At 61.1% G+C, this 19,681-nt stretch overlaps 2 protein-coding genes across 3 annotated transcripts; both read right to left on the bottom strand.

Moving 5' to 3' along the window:
* Nucleotides 1–1,176: 1,176 nt before the first annotated feature.
* On the bottom strand, nt 1,177–8,042 carry SLC39A5 (solute carrier family 39 member 5). The gene is made up of 11 exons (XM_032785650.2): nt 7,791–8,042; nt 5,498–5,991; nt 4,979–5,222; nt 4,563–4,711; nt 4,178–4,388; nt 3,670–3,807; nt 2,845–2,935; nt 2,434–2,658; nt 2,282–2,362; nt 2,010–2,200; nt 1,177–1,519 (listed from the first exon to the last, which is right to left on the bottom strand). The coding sequence occupies exons 1-11, from the start codon at nt 8,040–8,042 to the stop codon at nt 1,367–1,369; spliced, it is 2,229 nt and encodes a 742-aa protein (XP_032641541.1). The 3' UTR covers nt 1,177–1,366.
* Nucleotides 8,043–10,999: 2,957 nt separating this feature from the next.
* On the bottom strand, nt 11,000–16,354 carry NABP2 (nucleic acid binding protein 2). 2 transcript variants are annotated; one of them, XM_032785534.2, is made up of 7 exons: nt 16,240–16,354; nt 15,164–15,273; nt 14,246–14,384; nt 12,966–13,037; nt 12,425–12,506; nt 12,018–12,084; nt 11,000–11,747 (listed from the first exon to the last, which is right to left on the bottom strand). In XM_032785534.2, exons 2-7 carry the CDS (start codon nt 15,240–15,242, stop codon nt 11,545–11,547), a joined length of 642 nt encoding a protein of 213 aa, XP_032641425.1. In that variant the 5' UTR covers nt 15,243–15,273; nt 16,240–16,354; the 3' UTR covers nt 11,000–11,544. The 2 variants fall into 2 exon arrangements, with proteins under 2 accessions (XP_032641425.1, XP_074917099.1); XM_075060998.1 differs by lacking the exon at nt 16,240–16,354 and adding an exon at nt 15,989–16,203.
* Between the last annotated feature and the right edge of the window lie 3,327 nt (nt 16,355–19,681).

Here is a 19,681-nt window from a genome sequence, read left to right as displayed (position 1 = left end):
TGATCTATTTTATACCATGTATCTGCAACCAAGTCCTGTTCTTCATATTGTGGCTTTGAATCAATTATGTTTATTAAAATGCTATTGCTTCTACTTCCTCGCCCGTCCTCTTTTCCCACCGCCCGCCGCGGGGGGTTAGCGCTGGTGGGAATCAGACCTGGGGGGCGGGGCCGGGGAGGGGCTCTCCTGCAGCGCTTTTCAGCCATAGATCGGATCTCAAAGCAGGCAGAATCATCATGGCTGTTTTACAGATGGGGAAACTGAGGCCCGGGGAAGGGGGAGTTGTCCAGGTTCACCCAGCAAGTCAGTGGCAGAGCTGGGAACAGAATTCTGGTTTCCTGACCCCCAGTCCAATTAAACTAGCTTTAGTCTTTACAGAAGCTGTTGGCAGAGCTAGGTGGGGAAACTGGTCTGCCATCCGAGGCAGTGGGTATTCACCCACGAAAGCTCATGCTCCAAAACGTCTATAAGGTGCCACAGGACTCTTTGCTGCTTTTACAGATCCAGACTAACACAGGGACCCCTCTGATACTGGTCTGCCAATTAAACTTGCAGCAGCCTCTAACCCCTGCAGAACCACAGCTTCAGTGGGCAGGCCCGAGGGGACGGGGGGGATTCCTTTTGTTCCATTCCGTTAAACCATTAGCTGCCCAGCAGATTTCGGAGGCTCCATCCTGGGCAGTGCAGTGGAAGGAGGGAGGAGTGCTGCCGCTCGTCTCCAGACAGTGGTGACGGTAAGTTCCCATGTCCGCTGCCCAGATGAACGTCTCCTCCCGGTGATGGACGCACGCTCTGTGTGGGGCATGGGGCTGTTGGCTCCCATCGGACTCCGGTGCTTCCCCTGCCTCCAAAATGCTCCGTTCTGCCCCCTTTGTCTCCTGTACCCATCCCTAAATCGCCCACAGATTGGCTGTATTTCCCTCTCCGAAACGCCAAGACTTGCTCGGGTCACTTGGGGACCAGGTGGCTTGAGGGCCACTGGGCTGTTTTCAGCCTGGCCTCGTGCACTCCACGTACCCAAACGTCGGGCAAACGCTGAGAATCTGAACAGCAGTGTCCTCACGGAAGGTGTCTTTTGGAAAGGGGGGGTAGGGGATTGTGCTGGCCACATGCTCTCCTCCCTGTACTGAACAGCAAAATCCAGCCCCTATTCCGCACCAGTCAGCCCCAGCCCCCCCAGGTCACGACCCACGCTTGCCCCCGGGGGATGTGGAACAAACAGTGGGGGGCTGCCCTGGGTGTCCCACACCCGCCAGCAGCAGGAAGAGAGTCCAGGGGTCCTAGTTGTCTGTGAAGGAGGCAGGGGGTGCCCATAACTTCGGCCCAGTCCCATCCGAGCTCGGCGAACCATGTGGCCGTCCCCATGTTACAGATTCACACGGAAGCTCATCTGCTCTTCGAAGAGGGCGATACATAGCATGATGGCCACTCCCAGGAGAAAGCCCAGGTTCTGGAGGGCGAAATACGTCACGGGCCCCTTCCTGCTCCTGCCAGAGCTTCGCCGCAGCATCTCGGGCAGCTGCAGGGAAAACGGAGAAGGCTGTGAGCCACCAGCTCCAGCGCTACGGGAAAAGACAGACGTCCTGCACGGGGAGGGGAGAACCCCAGAGCCCTGGGCGTGCCCGTGCCTGGTGCTGACTCGCTCAGCCTGCCCTCTGGCTACCCAGTTGAGACGCCCGTGCCGTCTGTTTGCGGACAGAGCCATTTGCTGCCGTTTGTGCCTTTGGGATGATTTGCAGTCCCTGGAGCCGCAGGTGTGGGACAGGACCCCACGGCACCAGGGGCTGGGCAAACCTGGAGCCAAAACCACCCCTGTGCCAAAGAGCTGCCAATTGCCATGCGAGACAAGACGACACACCAGCCGAGGAGGTAGCACGGTGCCCAGTGAGTGGCCTCAGCAACCTCGCTGGGTTGGCACCAGGATCTGCCACAAACCAAGCCGAGCTGCAGCCGCCACCCAGGACCAGCACCCACCTGACGAAGCTGTACCGGAGCCAGCCGCCCCTTACCATGTCCACCAGTGCCACGTAGAGAAAGATGCCCGCTGTGATGGAGAAGATCCAGGGGGTGATTGGCGAGGCACCCTGGCTGATCACCGTGCCCACCGCCATGCCCAGATACGCCAGGAAGGCTGACGTGAGGTTGGAGAAAAGCACCCTCTTGACTGGCAGACCAGCCTGCAGCAACATGGCCAGGTCACCTGCCGGAGTGAGGAAAGCAGCAGGTGAGAGCATGTGGGATGCCAGGTGGTGCCAACCTTGCCGTGCTGATAGGGGCTTACCGAGTTCGTGGGGCAGTTCATGGCAGAAGACGGCTACCGTGGTGCTCAACCCACTGGAGACTCCGTCGGAAAATGCAGCCCCTGCAGGAACAAGAAGCCGATTGGTACCAGGAAGCCGGTGCCTGGCCCCGGAGTGGCTCCTGCCCCCTTACCGATGGCCAGCCCGTCCGTTAGGTTGTGTATCCCGTCCCCCAGGATGACCATCCAGGCGATGTCAGCGCTGCCGGCCGCCGGGCCATGCGAGTGTCCGTGGTGGCTCAGCTCCTCCGTCTGTCCATCCGCACTCGGCACTGGCTGCCTCGTTCCCTCCTCTCCCCGGCCGGGGCTGTCGCTGCGGGGCCCCGGGGCCGTCAGATGCTGCAGTTCGGCTTCTGTGCCTGTGAAAGAGCAGCCGCAGGCTGGTAGCAGCCCCAAGCTGGTGGGGGCTGGGCCTCGGGACCAGGCTGCTGCAAAGTGCCAGCCTGGAGAGGCTGTGGGGCGCTGTGGGGCACGGGGCAGGGGCAGCTTCTGGCTTCTCCAGCCTCAGCGCAGGGGGCAGGAGCGAGCGACAGGTCCAGGCTCACCTGGGGAAGGAGCCGACGCCTGCAGGGTCAAGCCGCAGCTTCGGTCTGCATCCAGAAAGGGGCTCCCGGGCCTCTGTCCCACGGCGCAGCTCTGAGGGTGGGAAAGCAACGGCGAGAGTTGAAAGCCGCCCGAGGGGCCAGGGCCCGGCTGGCTCGGGCATCTCGCCCGCTGGATGTGGGAGAGACCTGGGCTGGGTCCTCCCCATGTTATCCTAGACAGGCGCAAACCAGACGCTTGCGGGTCACGGTGATGGACGGACCCGACACTGGGACCTGGGCAGGCCCAGGGAGCCAGGACATGGTCCTGGACGGACCCGACGCCAGGACGTGGTGCTGGACAGGCCCAGGGAGCCGGGACGTGGTGCTGGACAGGCCCAGGGAGCCGGGACGTGGTGCTGGACGGACCCAACGCTAGGACGTGGTGCTGGACAGTCCCAGGGAGCCAGGACATGGTGCTGGACAGGCCCAAGGAGCCGGGACGTGGTGCTGGACGGACCCGACACCAGGACATGGTGCTGGACAGGCCCAAGGAGCCGGGATGTGGTGCTGGACGGACCCGACACCACAACGCAGCAGTAGCAGGACCCAGGATGTGCCATCACCACGTAGCTGCCCTGGACAGGCAGTGCCACCCACCCCCACAGTAGGCGCTGACCCCAGCAGGGCCTGGGCCGGGACACCCGTGCCAATGCTCCTGCTCTCGTCAGCTCTGCAGCCCCCCTGGAAGCCATCAGCATGGTGCCCCCTGGCATTGCCCCACCCGCCCTCCAGCCCCCTGCCCTGGGCGGGCTCCCAGCTACCAGGGACGACCCAATGAGCTCTTACCGCCTGGCGCCGTCGGTGCTTCAGCGTGCCCAGGAGGTGTTCAATGAGGAACAAGAGGTAAATGCCCCCCAGGACCGACAGCCCCTTCAGCACCGAGTCCTGCTGCTCCCGCGGGGTCTCCTGGTGCCTCCCTTGGGCCTAAACACAGGAGGAGGGAGGGGAGCCCGGGGTCCCTCTCAGGGGCTCCCAGAGCTGTGGGGGGCAGGGAGAAATCGGGGAGTTCAATGATGGGGCTGTGGGGGGGGGGGCCTGGGATGGTCCCCGCTCTGGGATCTGGCATGGCTGGTGCCCCGGGATGCTGCCCAGGTGCCAAGCTGGGCCGGGGGGCCCAGGAGGCTGCCCAGGCGGGGGGCCAATGGGCTCCCTGGCTGCCATGCGGGCGCTTCGCTGGATGGAGCTGCAGCAGAACTCGTCTCCCGCTGCCTCCCATGTGTGTCCCCGGCCCCTGCTTTCCAGCTGCCCGGCTGGGGCCGGGGCGCACCGGGGGGCCTGGCGAGCCCGTACGTACGTGCGGCCACAGGTGAAGCAGGGCGTCCCCGCACAGCGTCCCCACGGCCAGCGCCACCAGGAAGGCCAGCAGGAGGTGGCCAAAGTCGCGGCCAAGGAAGGGCACCAGCAGGAGGGCCAGCGCCGAGGGCAAGCTGATGACTGTGATGGCCAGGAAGCCCCACCCTAGAACTGCAAGAGGAAACAGGGTGAGGCAGCTGGGGGGCGAGGGGCTGGGCTCTATCCCCCTCCCCGACACCCTGTAGGTTTGGCAAATCCCTTGGCACAAGGAGAGGCTCCCAGTGCCTGTCATCGCCCCGGTCTGTGCCTCGGTTTCCCCATCGGGTGGCTGTCCCTTCCCAAGGCCCTGGAGGGTGTTACCTGGCCACAGCACCCCCCCCAGGGGCTCCGGTGTCAGCTGGTCCTGGTGGCGGATGCAGACCCGGCTGTCGATCTGATAGAGCAGGGCTGGGCACAGCAGTGTGAACTGCTCAGGTGTGATCTGGGAGCCGGTGTTCAGCCCAAAGTTCACCAGCAGCTGCGTCACATTGAGACACTTGTGGGGGGAACAGCGGGGGTTAGCGAGGCCACCCGGGGAAGGGGCGTAACCCACCTGCCCTCCCAAGCCCCCAATCGCTGGGACACAGGGGCTGTCTAGGGAGTAGCAAAGGCCTGTGGGGCCAGGATGCCTGGGTTCCATTCCCAGCGCTGGGGGGGGGGCATGGGGTTAGAGCCAGCCTGGTCAGCACTGAGACCTCCACCCCTTGGGCCCCTCCTTTAGGGCCCTCCCCTTCAGACCCCGCAGCGTGGCCCCCCCCCTCACATCCTCGTGCAGATGGTCCACGATGGAGTGGTCCAGGGCTAGCACCCTCTCCAGCAGGGTCAGGCGGGGCGGTCCGGGGGGGGCCTGGACAGGGTCACTTCTGCTCCCAGGGTGCCCTGTGGAGTTGGGCTCTTCTGTGTCCAAGGGTGGGCGGGTGCCCCCAGAGGCAGCTTGCGCCCTGGGCATCGGGTCAGCCTGGTGCAGCCGGACGGTCTCTGGCTGGTTCCTTCCAGGGGATCCTGACCTGAAAGAAACAAAACTGAATTCCCAGTTCCTAGCTGCAGCCCGGGGCCAGGAGGGGATGACTGGGTCTGATGGGCAGTGGCAGGACTGGAATATTGAAGGTCTGCGGGTCTGAAGTGAGGGGCAGAGGCAGAGCTGTGGGGGAGCCCAGGCTGGGCTAGCAGGGGCTGTGGGTCGGGAGTGAGGGGCACCGGCAGAGCTGAGGGGTGGCAGGGGGAGCCCAGGACTTGGCCCAGCAGGGGCTGCAGGTCGGAAGTGAGGGGCAGCGCTGGGTACCTGGAGGTGCTGTTCTCTCTCTGCAGCCCGGGGCCCAGGCTGGGCGGCTCCACCCCGGCGTGCTCCAGGGCCGAGTGCGAGTGACGGTGCTTGTTGTCCTGCACCTCCAGGATGTCCAGGTGGGTGACATGCCCGTGGCCCAGTGCCTCGTGCTCCATCTCCACCACCTGCACGTGCCCCAGGCCCAGGCTCTGCAGTAGGCGGGTGAGGCCGTGGAAGGACAAGGTGCCGTTCTCCCCGTACACCCCGAAGAGCTGCTGCAGGTAGTAGCCCTGCTCCTGCTCCGCATCCTCCAGTGGGGCCGGCGCCCGGGCGGGCAGGCTGGGGGGCGGCTGGCACTCACCCAGCAGCAGCAGGGCAGCGACCCAGAGTCCAGCCAGCAGCAGCCACGGCTTTCTCCAGTCCATCGGGAGGGAGCCTGGCACCGAGCGGGACGGGCAGGGGCCGTCAGCCGGGGTCGAACCTGCCCAGGTGCGCTGCTTGGGGTGGGAGATCTGTTGGCATGAGGGGGCAGAGCTGAGGGGGGTGAATGGGCCTCTCCCCTCTGCTCTGTTCTACCGCTCAGCTCTGGGCAGCACCCGGCTGGTGGCCCCCCCGGGCTCCACTTTGTACAGCCCAGACCTCAGTCGGGACCTAAATACCCCAGGCTCTGGCAGAACCTCCGGAAGGAGCTGGCGGCTACCAGCTCGGACTCCTGGGTCCCATTCCTGGCTGCCCGGTGGTGTCAGAGGAACAGGTTTCTCCAGTGGTGCAAAGGGGGGAGGGGTTTCCCCTGTCTGGGGTGGGGGTGGGGGGCTGGGCGTTCTAATGGAGAATGGGGACCAAATCAAGCCAAAGAAACTCTCAAGCAGGTGGCCCCCCTCACCCTCGGGACTGTTAAACATACAGCCAAATAACACCCCCAGCTCCCCAGCCACCGCCGCTCAGAACTGCTTCACCTGGGGGGCTGGGAGGGGCCGGAGGGGGAGAGACGGTGGGAGCCGGACAGTCAACGCTCTGCTCTGCCAATGCCTTGTCTGCCCACCCCAGGCCCGGGACCCAGGAGAGTGGGGCTTTGGCCTGTGGGTGACAGCGGGGCAGGTCCTGGCCTCGTTCCATGCCTCAGTTTCCCCTCCTGCACTAGTGAGCTGTATGGGGCAGTGACTCGCTCTCCTCTTTGCCCGGGCTGCGGTTGGAGAAATTAGCCCTGGGGTTAGAAGTGCTGCTGGAACTACAGCTTCCCACCGGGAGAAGCCGTCGTGCAGAAGTGATTATACTCGTGTAAAGGGGCCTTGCACAAGTGTCGTGTGTTACACTCCTCAACGAGAGAGCAGCAGCTACTTTAACTGGCCCAGGACAGTTAAAACTCTCTAGTGTGGACAAGGCCTGAGTCTTTTCAAACCCACCCAGCGAAGGCAGCTCAGAATAAGCCCAGGGTTCCAGGTGGGGAAACTGAGGCAGAAAGCTGGGGTGCTGCAGCTCCCTCTGAGATGAGGATCCCAGGGGGGTCTCTGAACAGCAGAGACAGTGCGCAGGGAAAGGAAATCAAACAGCCTCAGTCAAAACCCACCTGTTGCCACCTGTTCCTCCCCTGGCTGTGTCGTGGGGCAGTCGTGGGGCAGTGTAGCTGGCTAGTGGTGCAGGCTTGTCCCTCGCCCGGCTCGCAGCAAGGACTGGCCAGCCGGAGCCGCCCAAGGCAATCGCAGCGCCGGGCAGGGAGCTGGGCTGGGGATTTGAATCGGGCGTGAGGAGCGTGCACTGACCGAGTTAGACACCAGGTCAGAGCACCTGGATTAGAGGGGCCTGGCTCTGCATGTCCCCTCACACGTGTGTGAGCATGTACGTTCAGTCCCTCTGACCCCCCCGCCCCCGGGGCTGGGACTCACAAGCTGCCCTGTGCAGCTGAACCAAGGGGCCGAGACAGGGAGGTGCCCCTTGCCCCGGGGGGCGCGAAGGGAACCCAGTGCCAGGCCTGTGGAACTCGCCGCTGTATTATTTGTGTCCTGCCTGAGACCCCTTTGCCCTAGAGATGAATGAACAGACCCAGAAATCCACCCTCGGAGATGTGGACACTGCAATTGTCACCTCACTGTTCCCCAGGGCTTCCCCCGGCCCGGCGTTCTCTCACCTAGCGCAATGGGCCGGGTCCTCTCGCCACCGCCGGAGCAGGGAGACCCGTCCAGAGATCGGCCGAAGGCCCTGGGCTGAGTATTCCTGCGGAGGGAACGAGGTCGGGCAGCTCTGGACACCGAGGTGAGTGCTACAAAACTAACCGTGTGCGACGGCTGCTCTCTGGGGTCAGGAGGGAACTGACCGCAATGGCCCGGGACAGGGCGTCTTGCACCTCCCTCGGCAGCAGCTGGTGCCAGCTGCTGGGCTCGGTTCTGTTCATCGGCTTCGTGTGCAGGTGTGGAGCGATTGGATGTGGCGCCAGGAGGTGAAGGTGCAACTTCTCCTGCTTGGTGGCCTTGAAACTCCCCGCCCAGGAAGCCACGTCTGGCCCATGAGCGGCTGTGGGGGGGGGCTGCCTCTGGCTGGGAGGAGGAGATGAGCCATCGGCCTGCATCTCTTTGGCCCTGCTGGGCCCCGGTGGGGCAAAGCGTCCCCAGGCCACGGGGCTCACGCGTTTCACCTGCCCGGCCGTCTCCTTCTAGGCTGTCGGCCAGGCCAGGAGCCACTCAGACGGGGGTTGTCTGGGGCAGGGCCAGGGATCCCAGAACCAGATTCGGCCTCTGCCTGCTATCCAGTCTGAGCAGGGTAACAAAGCTAATGACTAGGGTGTCAAAGTCCCCCCCATGACGACTGGGCCTGAGCCCCCTCCCTGCAGACCCTGGTCTTGCAGGTTAAGCAGGGGCACATGAGAGCCCCCTCACTCTGGGAGAAATCCGGCTTAACGGACTGATGCTAACGAGGCACTGGGGTCCTCTCTCCCCCACACAGCATGCTGGGGCGTCGTGCAGCTGGAGGCAACGTCTTTCGGGAGGGCTGAGTGGCTTGGGGTTATTAAAACGCCCTGGTCCTCGTCTGGCTTGTTACCAGCTCCCGTCAGACACTCGGTTCCCCTTCCCTTCCCGAGTTGCCATGCTCCACCCCAGAGGTGGCTGCCTTTCTGCGACAGGTCCATGCAGCGCCTCGGAGCCCCACGCTGATATTACAGATGGAGGCATGATGGGATGGGGCTTCGGGAGGGGGAAAGGAGGTCCCAGCCTGGGGAAGGCCACCCCCCCGCCCCAGTCCCTGGAGAGGGGTGGGGAGTGTGTGTCCTTGACAGGCAGTTTTGCAAGCCCGGGTACTTTATCGTGAGGCGTTAATGATTCACCCAAGTGATAACCAGCCCACAGTCACCTGCCAGCCCTACCCTGTGTCAAACCAAGCAGCTGCTGTGGGGCTGGGGCCTGGCTCTTGGGGGGGAGCAAGAACTGAGTGGGGGGCTGCACTGGCCAGAGGCTCCGGGCCCGAGGCAGAAAAGCCAGGAGCTGGGGTAGCTGCGTCTAATGTCCAGCTCCAGGGGTGGGGGGAGGCGCAGGCCACTGCAGTGACTTCTCCCTCCCCCCCACTTCATTGCCCCTCCAGGAGCAGGAGTCATGGGGCAGGTGCTGAGCAGGGCCGGGGGGTGGGGCCTGGGGTAGGCCGCAGCATGACAGAGCTGGGCCCTGGGAATCTCAAATCCTTCTGCCGCCTGTGTCCCCCCTTGCCCCCACCCCTGAAGAGTCTGGGCTCAAGGTAAATCCACTTGTCCATTTGCACAATATCTAGGGCAGGTCCCATGGTTGTGGGCCCCCCCACCCATCCCTGCTGGCCTGGAAATCTCCCCAGTAGCCCCTGTGCAGGACGGGCAGGTGCTGGACACCCAGGTGTCATGGGGTTAAAAGCCTAGACATTACCCGTCTCGTTTTCACTTGACTCCGGGCGCTGGGGCTTTGGGAATTGCCCCAACGAGCGGGAGAGCTGGTGCGGCTCTGTCGGCTCATGGGCTCGATGGGCTGCCTTGACCCGTCCCCGATACCAGGCCCAGGAACGGGTCCTAGCCTGGATGCTCCCGCGGGAGGGTGTCCTACCCCCTGCCGCTTCCCATCCACCCCCTGGTCTTACCAACCCGCTTGATCTGCCCCTCAAGAGCCTGAGGACACATCTGGGACCCGCCGAGTTGGGCCAGCGTCATGGGTGAACTTATTAGCTGTAGCAGAGCTGAGCCCCACCCAGAGCCGGGCCTGAGCGCGCCAGGTGCTGCACAAACAACGCTGTGTTCCAACTCTGCCCCAGAGTCAGGGGCCAGTACTGGGGCTTTACCCCCCACCCATGGGGGATCTGGGCTCCCAGGAGTGGGGAAAGGAAATGAACTGACCTGGTGCAGCGTCTCGGTCCCCTGCCCTTTGCTGCACAAAATCTGTCTGCTCCAGTGCCTATGGGGCAAGGGTCAGGCAGGTCTCCTTGAAGCCCGGCCCCTCACCCCCTCCACCCAAGGGGGCCTGAAGGGAGGGGTGGGGAGGAGCCTAATGGGGCGAGTCCCTGTGGGTTTCCTGCCCCTATCAGCCTGCAGGGCATGTGCAGAGGGAGGGGGCTGGTCCCAAGCTGCAGCCCTGCACCCACCCTGGGCACTGTCTTCTCATGGCTGTTGGGGTCGGATCCAGCCCAGAGCCCCCGGGGTCACCCCACCAGTCAGGGACAGAGCTGGGGGGCCACGAGCCAGGTCACCTGCTGCCCAGTGCAGCCCCCTACCCACTGGGCCCCGCTGCCTCCCTTCGCAGTTCATGCCCCTTTGGGGCTCGCTGAGCGGCAGGGGCACTCGTGCCCGGGGATGGGCCTCGTCCCACCTGGGGGAGAGATTTCAGTGCGAGTCGGGCAGGAGCTGCCCACAGCAGCCCCTTCTGGCCATTCAATCTAGGACTCTGGACTGGGCCGGTTGGCCAGCATAACGCCCAGTGGGGCCACACTGCCGCCAGCCTACAGGGGCGAGTTACGGGGTTTGGGGAGAGGGAGCTGATCTCAGCCACTCCAAGCTGCTCTGGTGCCAAGAGACCAGGCCCGGTGCGACTGGTACAAAGGTTCCCCCGGGCGCAAGCAACCACACGGCAGGCGGAGGGGGACGGCGGCACGGTCTTTATTCCAACGCTGCCCAGGCAGGTCAGTGACTGCACTTGGGGGAGATGAGAAAAGGGAGTTGGGGGGTTAAAACAGAATAAAGGGGGAGCCGGGAGCATCGAGTGGGGAGAGGAGCATTCCCCAAACCGTCAGGCGAGGGAGAACGGCTCCAAGGTCAGCGCCAGGCTCAATCCCTCCCTGGGTGCGCAGACGTGACAGCCCTTCCCATCGCAGCGATTCGAGGGAGCCCAAACCTGCCATCTGGCCCCTGCCCCAGGGCAGCCTGCGAGGGGCGCTCATAATGACGGAGATGTTTGTCTCCTAAGAACCTGGCTGAGACCCAGCAAGCTCGTTTCACGCAGGGGGCCCAGATGGGGATCATGGCCAACCTGGGCTGCAGCCAGTGCCCCATCTCATCGCCCCCCTGCCCCCCCGCCCCCCCCCGCTGAGACACCAAAACCCAAACGAGCCTCTCCCAGGGGCAAGGGGGGGAGCCTCGCTGCTGCCCTCCCATCCTATGCCCAGAGGCCTCAGCAGTCCCTGGCTGCCCCCTGGCCACTGACCCCACCTGGCAAAATCAGCTTTTTAAAGTTTGCTAAAAAGTTTCAGGATATTTGTTTAAAAAAAAAAAAGAATGAAATCTGGGGGGGGGGGCTGGCACCTCCTCCACGAGGGGCACGTGGGGATCCCAGTGGGGGCAGGGCAGTTGGCTGTGGTTCAGATTAGTCTCAAAGCAGAGCGGTGAAGATAAAGGGCTGGTTTCCAATGGGGGGGGCGCCCCCATCCCCATCACTGCTCAGGAGAAGGCCACAGTCCTGGTTAAAATGGTCATGACCGCGGCGATGAAAACGCTTTTGGTTTCGCTGTCTCTGATCTAGCCATAGCGCCAGCCGGCCATGGCCTCTCCCCTGCTCCCCGCCCTCCGGCTCAGCCTCCTCCCTGCAAGCTGGCACGGAGCTGGGGCAGGGGGTCCCAACCCCACAGCGTTATCTCTTGCTGCTTCGCCGGGTCTCTTTGCCATTGCTGATGGGGCTGGAGGACGAGCTGGCCCCGGCCGAGCCCGCGCCCTGGTGGTTCGGCTGGCTCCTGGTGATCCGGCCACTGGTGGGGTGGGACGGGACGTTTGGCGGGTGGGGGAGGGCACCGGGGCCTGGGGCACTCAGCCCGTTGCCGTTCTGGTTGTCAGCAGCTGAAAACAAAAGTGACAGATTCCACAGGGAAATGAACAGCGAAGCCAAGTCAGGGCTGGGCAGAGAACCCAGGAGTCCTGGCTCCCAGCTGCTGCTGCTGTAACCTGCTAGACTCCCCTCCCCGAATTACTGGAGTAGAGAATCGGCTGGAGCTGTGAATGCCCCCGAGTGGCTAGTGCTGAATGGCTCTGAGGCAGGGCCACATCCCACCCGCCTTGCTCAGGGACGGGGGGACATCCAGCCTGTGGGGCAAAGGCGGCCTCCCTTACCTGGGGATGATGCGGCGGGGCCCGGGGTAGTCTGGGGAGCAGCGGGGGTCGCGTTGTCGTTCTGGGCCTGAAGGAAAGAGAAGCGAGAACTCATGGTCCCGGATCTCGCAGGATCCTGGTGCACTTCCCCAACCGCCCACGGGACAGAGATGCGTCCGCTTCTGGGCAGCAGCCAGAGCAGCCGTGCATCTGCAATGTACACAAATCCATCCCCAACCCAGCCCATCCCAGCAGGAGCAGAGCAGGGGGAGATTCCAGTGACGCTCCGGTGCCTCCTGACCCCTGGGGTCAGCAGCACCAGGAAGCCCTGGGGCCACAGGAGTCCCCGTGGGCATCCGCAGGTGGGCAGATCCAATTACCCCACTAGATGGCCCCCCCCAGCCCTCTGCCCCCCAGCTGCGACTCACGGCTTTGCTCTGTGACTGCTGGGTCACGTACTCTGGGTTGGGTTCGCTGAAGTTTGGGACCTCGGAGTAAATCATGCAGAACCTAGGGAGGGAAATGGCAGGTCAGCGAGGCCACCAGGACACCGGCCAACCCCTTCTTCCCCTCGCACTCAGCCCTATCCCGGGGAAGGGGATGCCCCGACTCTCCAACGGGGAGCGTCCTGGACCATCTCGGGCCAGGATCTTGATGCAAACTATGCTGGGAATAGAGTGCCTGGGCATCCAGTCTCCCCTGCTCAACCCGCCAGGCCAGGCCCCATCCTGGGGCTGGAACAGAACCTAGGAGTCCTGGCTCCCCACCCCCACCCTGCTCTAAACACCATTCACTCCTGAGTAGACACCTACAGGGCCAGCTGGGCTGGCTGCATGGTCAGCCCTGGGGGCAAATCGCTCCGGCTTTGGGGCTGCCCCACACTTCTCCCTTCCCCAGCCTCTAAGAAGCCAGGCTTCAGTGAGCGACGTCCCCAGGGCTCCCGCAGTGAAGCCGACGGGCCTTCCTTACTCTCCGATTTTCTGCAGGTCTCCTCCACGGCCTGTGTAGAGGGTCAGGCAGCCTTTGAAAACTGACGCGTAGCTGAAAGCAAGAGGAATGCCGAGATGTGTGGTTAACTGCACGAGGCTGGCCCAGCAGCTGCAGGACATGCACCCTGGACTGGGTGCAGAGCTAGGGGCCCCAATTCTCACTTCCCCTGAATCTGCACTTGGGGGAGGCACCTTTGTGCTCCCAATGCTCTGGAGTTGGCCAGGGACACCCCCTGATGTAATTTAGAGCAGCCCCAAGGCTGCTCTGACTTACACTCTGCTTCCCACAACCCCCTATAGAAGGAGAGAAGAAATCCCCCACCCACGCCACCGCGCAGCACTATGTGCTGCTCCGGCAGTGCCAGCAGGGGGCGCCCTAATTATTCTTTCAAGTGGCTCCCACAAAAGCAGTCAACAGTTTCCAGGCGCAGCGATAGTTAGGCTTGGGGAAGATCCAGACACTTAGAATGACAAGGATTTCTTCTTGGGATACAGGGACAGTAAAATCCTGCCTTGACGTCGTGTCTAAGTTAAGCCGACAAGATGAATCCATTGAGATCAGTCCTATCCGCTTCCAGTAACTTCCCCCCACCCCCAATGTCCAGGGACAGAGAGATGGTGTCCAATTGCTCCTCTGAGATTAACTCTGTGGGTGTGTGGGAAGGATCTTTTCCAGGAACTTCACTGGATTTATTTTTTTTAATTGTATCTATATATTTAAAATCATAAAGTCTCCTACCCAAGGTGCCCTGACCCCACCATACATCCATTACAATGCACCCTCAGCGTTGAAGTCGTCACCAGGAATTCAGCCACTGCCCTCGGCCTTCTCCCAAACCCACCCCACCCCTTCTGCAGCCTGCCTAGAAAGTTAGGAGATTCGGGCTATTTCGGAGCATAGAGATGACCTGATCCCGCAAGGAGCCAGAGCTCAAGTGTAGCTCGGAGCAGGCAGGTGCAGGCCTGTTTGCTCAGGCTTCTATCTCCCTCGACAGAAGAAGGGGACCGGACACTTTGCTTCCGCTGGGAACGAAGGCCAGGGAGAGGAGCAGCCTGGCCCGTTCTCCACCCCCTGGAAGGGCAGGCGGTGCAGTTTCAGCTGTGGGGAGTTCAGGTGAGCCCCCAGCCGGGTCTATCAAACCCTGAATGAGCTCGTCTCGGGAGCCCTGGGGGGCCTGAGGATGACGGGCTGGGCATCCAGCAGGCACCAACACAACTGGATCCGGTGGGTCCCCCCTCCCGCAGCAGGGTCTGGCCTACCCTTTGGTCAATCGGATGATGTCCCCCGGCTGAATGAGGTTCCCTACGTCGTCCCACACCGAGATGTTGATGCTGCCCGTTTTGTCGGCTACTTTGCATGTCCGCACCTCGTGGCCGTCCTTTGTCTTGGTCACCCGACCTGCAGGGGGGAGCAAACCGTCCAGTTCGCGGGATATCTCCGGGGTAACACCAAGGAGCCCCTCTGGGCTAGACGAGGCCTTGTACAAACACAGACCACAGAGGTGGCCCCAGCCTCAAAGAATTCACAGTCTAAGGTCCTGAGCCTACAAATGCTGAGCCAGGTCACGGCAGCAAACATAAGCATGTGCGGTCACCCTGTGTCAGTTATAGTGTCTCAGAAATGGACACTGACATCACTAAGCAGCTGGGGAGGGGGTGAAATCCAGCCACAAATATTGGTTGAGAACTGACTGCAACTGTTAAATGGAATCTCAGCAAGACAGCGGCTCTCAACCTTTCCAGACGACCGTCCCCCTTTCAGGAGTCAGATCTGTCTTGCCTACCCCCAAGTTTCACCTCACTTCAAAAACTACTTGCTTACAAAAATCAGACATAAAAGTGCAGCAGTGTCACAGCCACATTATTATTGAAAAATGACTTTCTTGTTTCTACCATATCGTTATAAAATAAATCAACTGGAATATAAACAGTGCACTTATATTTCAGCGTATGGTATATAGAACAGTATAAAAAAAGTCATCGTATGAAATTGTACTTTGTCCTGCTTTCACTAGGGCTTTTTCTGTAGCCTGGTGTAAAACTAGGCAAATACCTGGATGAGTTGATGTGCCCCCTGGAAGACCTCTGCTCCGCCCAGAGACACACGGACCCCTGGGGGTTGAGAACCACTGCAGTAAGATATTTAATCGATATCTCTCAGACATCATTAATACCCACCTGTTTCCAGTACAATAAAGATAAGATTCAAGTTTTTCAAGCCAGGTTTAATGTCCTTTACAAAGGTTTCAGTCGTCATCCTGAGCGGCGTCTGGCTTCCACTGCGTTACCTGTGCAAACAACAATAAAACAACATAAGCACATTTGAAAAGAAAGCGAATAGTCAGCACACAGAATGGAAAGGCGGACGCTGGCTCCTGCCGCCAAGGCAGAGCAAATGCAGGGACACGGAGAAATGTGCAGGATCAGGGGGTTAATTGGCACAGGTCCCTCCCAAAGTTAGCCAATAGGGGAATGCCCTGTAGGAAGAAAGAAACATCCTGCTGTTAATTTATCCCCAAAGGGGAGAAAATACAAAATGGCAACTGCAATTGAAGATTCTTGCAAGAAAAGTGCAACTGTTTTTCATTTCTGCTCAAATTTCTATCACTGAGTCTAGAGTCCTACAATAAAATTGCATCACTTTCTTTTTGCACAAGTTGTGGCCAAGAGTCAGACGGTGGCAAGAAAAACCCCGTGGATTGCAACCCTGATTCCGACCCGCAATAGTTCATCTTGCTCTTTTGCAAAAGTCACCATCCTGCACATTTGTGTCCGACTCCCAAGACGGATACAGGCTAATTAAAACAAAAGACAGACTCTGAAAAACCACCTGTGCCGAGAAAATGCATTTTATCTTTGGCACAAATCAAAGCCCTGATTTCACACCACCCAGCCAGGAGAATGCCTGTTTCTCATTTTGTATAAATTGCAACCCTGTCCCCATTCACCCTAGTGCAAGCAAAGTGCTTTTCTCCGGGGATGGAGGAGGTGAGGCTCATTCACCTGAGAGGATCAGTTCGCTCACGTGTTGGTGGAAATTCTTGCAGAGGAGGGGGGAACAGGAGACACGATTTGGGGACTGAAAATTGCTGGGGTGGTGCATATATCCTGCCACATGCATGCCCCTGCCCTGCAATGCACCGCCTGCAAGGGGGCTCAGGCCCCCTTAGCAAAGCTCCTGAGGCTGCTGCAGAAGGGACTGGGGGGGGGGGTCAGGAGGTTCCCCCCACCCCCACTTTCCCTGTACAACTGACCTGATGGAACGTTGGGTTGCAGACATTCCAGGAAGTATCCAGCTGCGTTCTGAGTAGCCAATCACAGTCGCAGGACGCTCTTCGACAGGTCTGAACGTGCAACACCGCCACCCAATTGCATTGCAGGGGGATGCCTGGCCCTCAGGAATTAAAGGGACAGCGACGTCCCCTGCACGTGTGTGAAATTTCCAGTGGGGGGGAGATGGGAGCCTTTCCTATGTACTGTACTCGGAGCAGGGGAGTCGAGATTTAATCCCCTGCTGTGCCTGAGCCAGACACATCTAGTGCTTGAATCATACAAGTTCCGTTACCGTGCGTGGGCCCAGCTCCCGCCGTGACGTTGCGGCTAGACACGTGTGGATCACGGTGTGGCAGCGTCACGAGCCATGCATTGTTAGTCCCGTTTAGGAGGTGTCTTGCCTAGCACCCAGTCATGGCCCAGGGCCCGTTGTACCAGGTGATATAGAACCGCAGAACAAAAACATTCCCAAAGCGGGTCTCCACCCATGCCGTGATGGCCCTTCGGAGAGAAAGAGGGGCCGGGAGGGTTGAGGTAATATCTTTTATAGGACCAGCCTCTGTGGGTGAGAGACACGTGCGGGCACATGACTCATGTGTGCTGTGATGGCATGGATCATGCATGCCACGGGTGGTCCATGCGTCCCAGCATAGACTGGCCAGGCCTGGGAGATGCACATGTGGACTATAGGTGAGATTCATCATAAATAGGGTGACCAGATGTCCTGATTTTAGAGGGACAGTCCTGATATTTGGGGCTTTTTCTTATATAGGCTCCCATTACCTGCCACCCTCTCTCCTGATTTTTCACACTTCCTGTCTGGTCACCCTAATCATAAACAATGATGATTTTTAACATTTGCCATTAGCAGAGGCCCAAGCTGGTTTACAGAGGGAAGGAAAAGCCCCTTCTCCAGGGATCTCACAGGCCAGGAACAGCTCCAGCCTGCGGAATAATTTTCATCGGGTAAAGGAGGGGGAGGCCACACGGCCTTTGCTGTTCACTTGGCAGACAGAGGGGCGGGATGAGGGCCAGACAGACTGAGGTGCAGGGACAGACCAACATGGAAAGACTGACACGGGGTCAGGAACAGAATTACACAGGGACAGACAGACACATGGGCAGGGACAGAGACACAGGGAGGACTGGGGGGAAGGGACAGACAAACATAGGCAGAGACAGACAGACACAGAGAGGAGGGACAGACAGAGGGAAGACGGGGGGCAGGGACAGACACACACAGGGAGGACTTGGGGGACAGGGACAGAGACACAGGGAGAATGTGGGGGGGCAGGGACAGACAGACACTGGGGGCAGGGACAGACAGACACAGGGAGGATGGCGGGGCACGGACAGACAGACACATGGGCAGGGGCAGAGAGAACTGGGACAGAAAGACACAGGGAGGATGGGGGGGTAGGGACAGAGAGAACTGGGACACAGACAGACAGACACAGGGAGGACGGGGGGGGCAGGGACAGAGAGAATTGGGACAGACAGACACAGGGAGGATGGGGGGCAGGGACAGACAGACACATGGGAAGGGACAGGGAGGACTGGGACAGACAGACAGACACAGGGAGGACGGGGGGCAGGGACAGACAGACACAGGGAGGATGGGGGGGCAGAGACAGACAGACACATGGGCAGGGATAGGGAGGACTGGGACAGACAGACAGACACAGGGAGGACGGGGGGGCAGGGACAGACACACATGGACAGGGACAGACAGACGCAGGGAGAACGGGGGGGCAGGGACAGACAGACAGACACAGGGAGGACGGGGGGGCAGGGAGCATGACGCACGGACAGGGATAGACAGTACGCAGGAGACGGGGGCAGGGACAACGAACACCGGGTAGAGGACAGAACAGACACAGGCGAGGCAGGAGGTAACTGGACAGACAGACAGACAGACACTGGGGGGCAGGACAGGAGGATGGACAGACAGACAGCACGGGAGACGGGGGGCAGCAGGACAGATAGGACACATGGGCAGGACAGGGAGACTGGGACAGACAGACAGACAGAGAGGAGAGACGGGGGTCAGGGAAGAGCACAAATCATAGTGGGCAAGGACAGGAGACTGGGACGACAGGACACAGCAGGAGAGGGGGGAGAGCACGACACGCAGGGTCACGGGACGACAGAACGGAACAGGGGCAGGGACAGGGAAGAACTGGGAAGACAGACAGACACAAGGAGGACTGGGGGGTTAGGAAGACAGAGACGCAGGCCGGATCAGGGGGTCAGGAAGACAGACACAGGGTCAGGGCCAGACAGACAACAGGCGAGACGTGGGAGGGGGGGCAGAGGCCCAGACCAGACAACAGGAGGATGGGGGGCAGGCCAACATGGGACACATGGGCCAGGGACAGGGAAGGAGTGGACAAGGACAGACACCATCAGGGAGGATTGGGGTAGGGCAGGGACAGGCCGACACAGGGAGGATCACGGGGGGCAGGCGACAGGGAGGAGCTGGGACACGCGACAGACAGACAGACAAGAGGAGGATGGGGGGCAGGGACAGAAGACACAGCCGTGAGGATAGCTCAGGACAGACTAACCCGCACAGCAACACTGGGAATGGCCTGGTTCGCTCGGGGGGGGCAAGGACACACAAGACACACGGGAGGACTGGGACAGACAGACAGACAGACACAGGGAGTGCGACGGGGGGAGCAGGGGAAGGTGAGGGATGGGACGGACAGACACGACAGACAGAGGGAGGATGCGCGCGGGGTAGGGACAGACACCCAGCGCCCGAGGACTCCTAGGACAGACAAACAGGCGCCAACCTACAAAGACACGTGGGAGCCCGACGCCCGGGGGGGGCACCAGGAACAGACAGCAATATCCCTGCCCAAGTAACACCACGACACGCACAACACACAGGCAGGAGGCACCCGCGCTCCTCTGGGAACCTGAGTGAGTCTGACTATCTGTTGTCTGTCGCCAAGTCCCACGTAACCTGTTGTCTGTCTGAGGTACACAGCACCTAGGGAGGCCACGGGAGGAGGCGCCGTCCGGCGCCGGCCCGCCCGCGCGTCGCTCAGAGGGCAGTGTTGGCTGTTTGTCTGTCCCTAGGTCCTGAGTCCGTCAGGAACCCGACAGACCACACCTGGGGCCAGGGACACGGGGAGGGTGAAAGTTCGTGGACTACACTGTGTCCGACATGACGCACCACGACCACCACATCCCGGCTCTGATCTGGGATCATCGTCGTGGTGCGCGGGTGCGCCAGGCCTCGGGCCCGTGTCGCTGGCCGCCCTCGGCGGCGGCTGGGGGGGTGCGCTCGGCCTGGGTCCTGTCGTGTCCTGTCGTGGGTCCGCAGTCCGTCCCTGTGTCTGGGTCTGTCCGCGCCGGGCCGCGGGCAGCCGTCGCCGCATGTGGCGGTCTGTTTGTCTGTCCTAGTCTGCGGGT

Source organism: Chelonoidis abingdonii, chromosome 26 (genome assembly GCF_003597395.2).
Source record: "Chelonoidis abingdonii isolate Lonesome George chromosome 26, CheloAbing_2.0, whole genome shotgun sequence".
Lineage (NCBI taxonomy): Eukaryota > Metazoa > Chordata > Testudines > Testudinidae > Chelonoidis > Chelonoidis abingdonii.
Note: the sequence above shows the minus strand (reverse complement) of the source record. Positions and strands in the feature narration are given on the sequence as shown.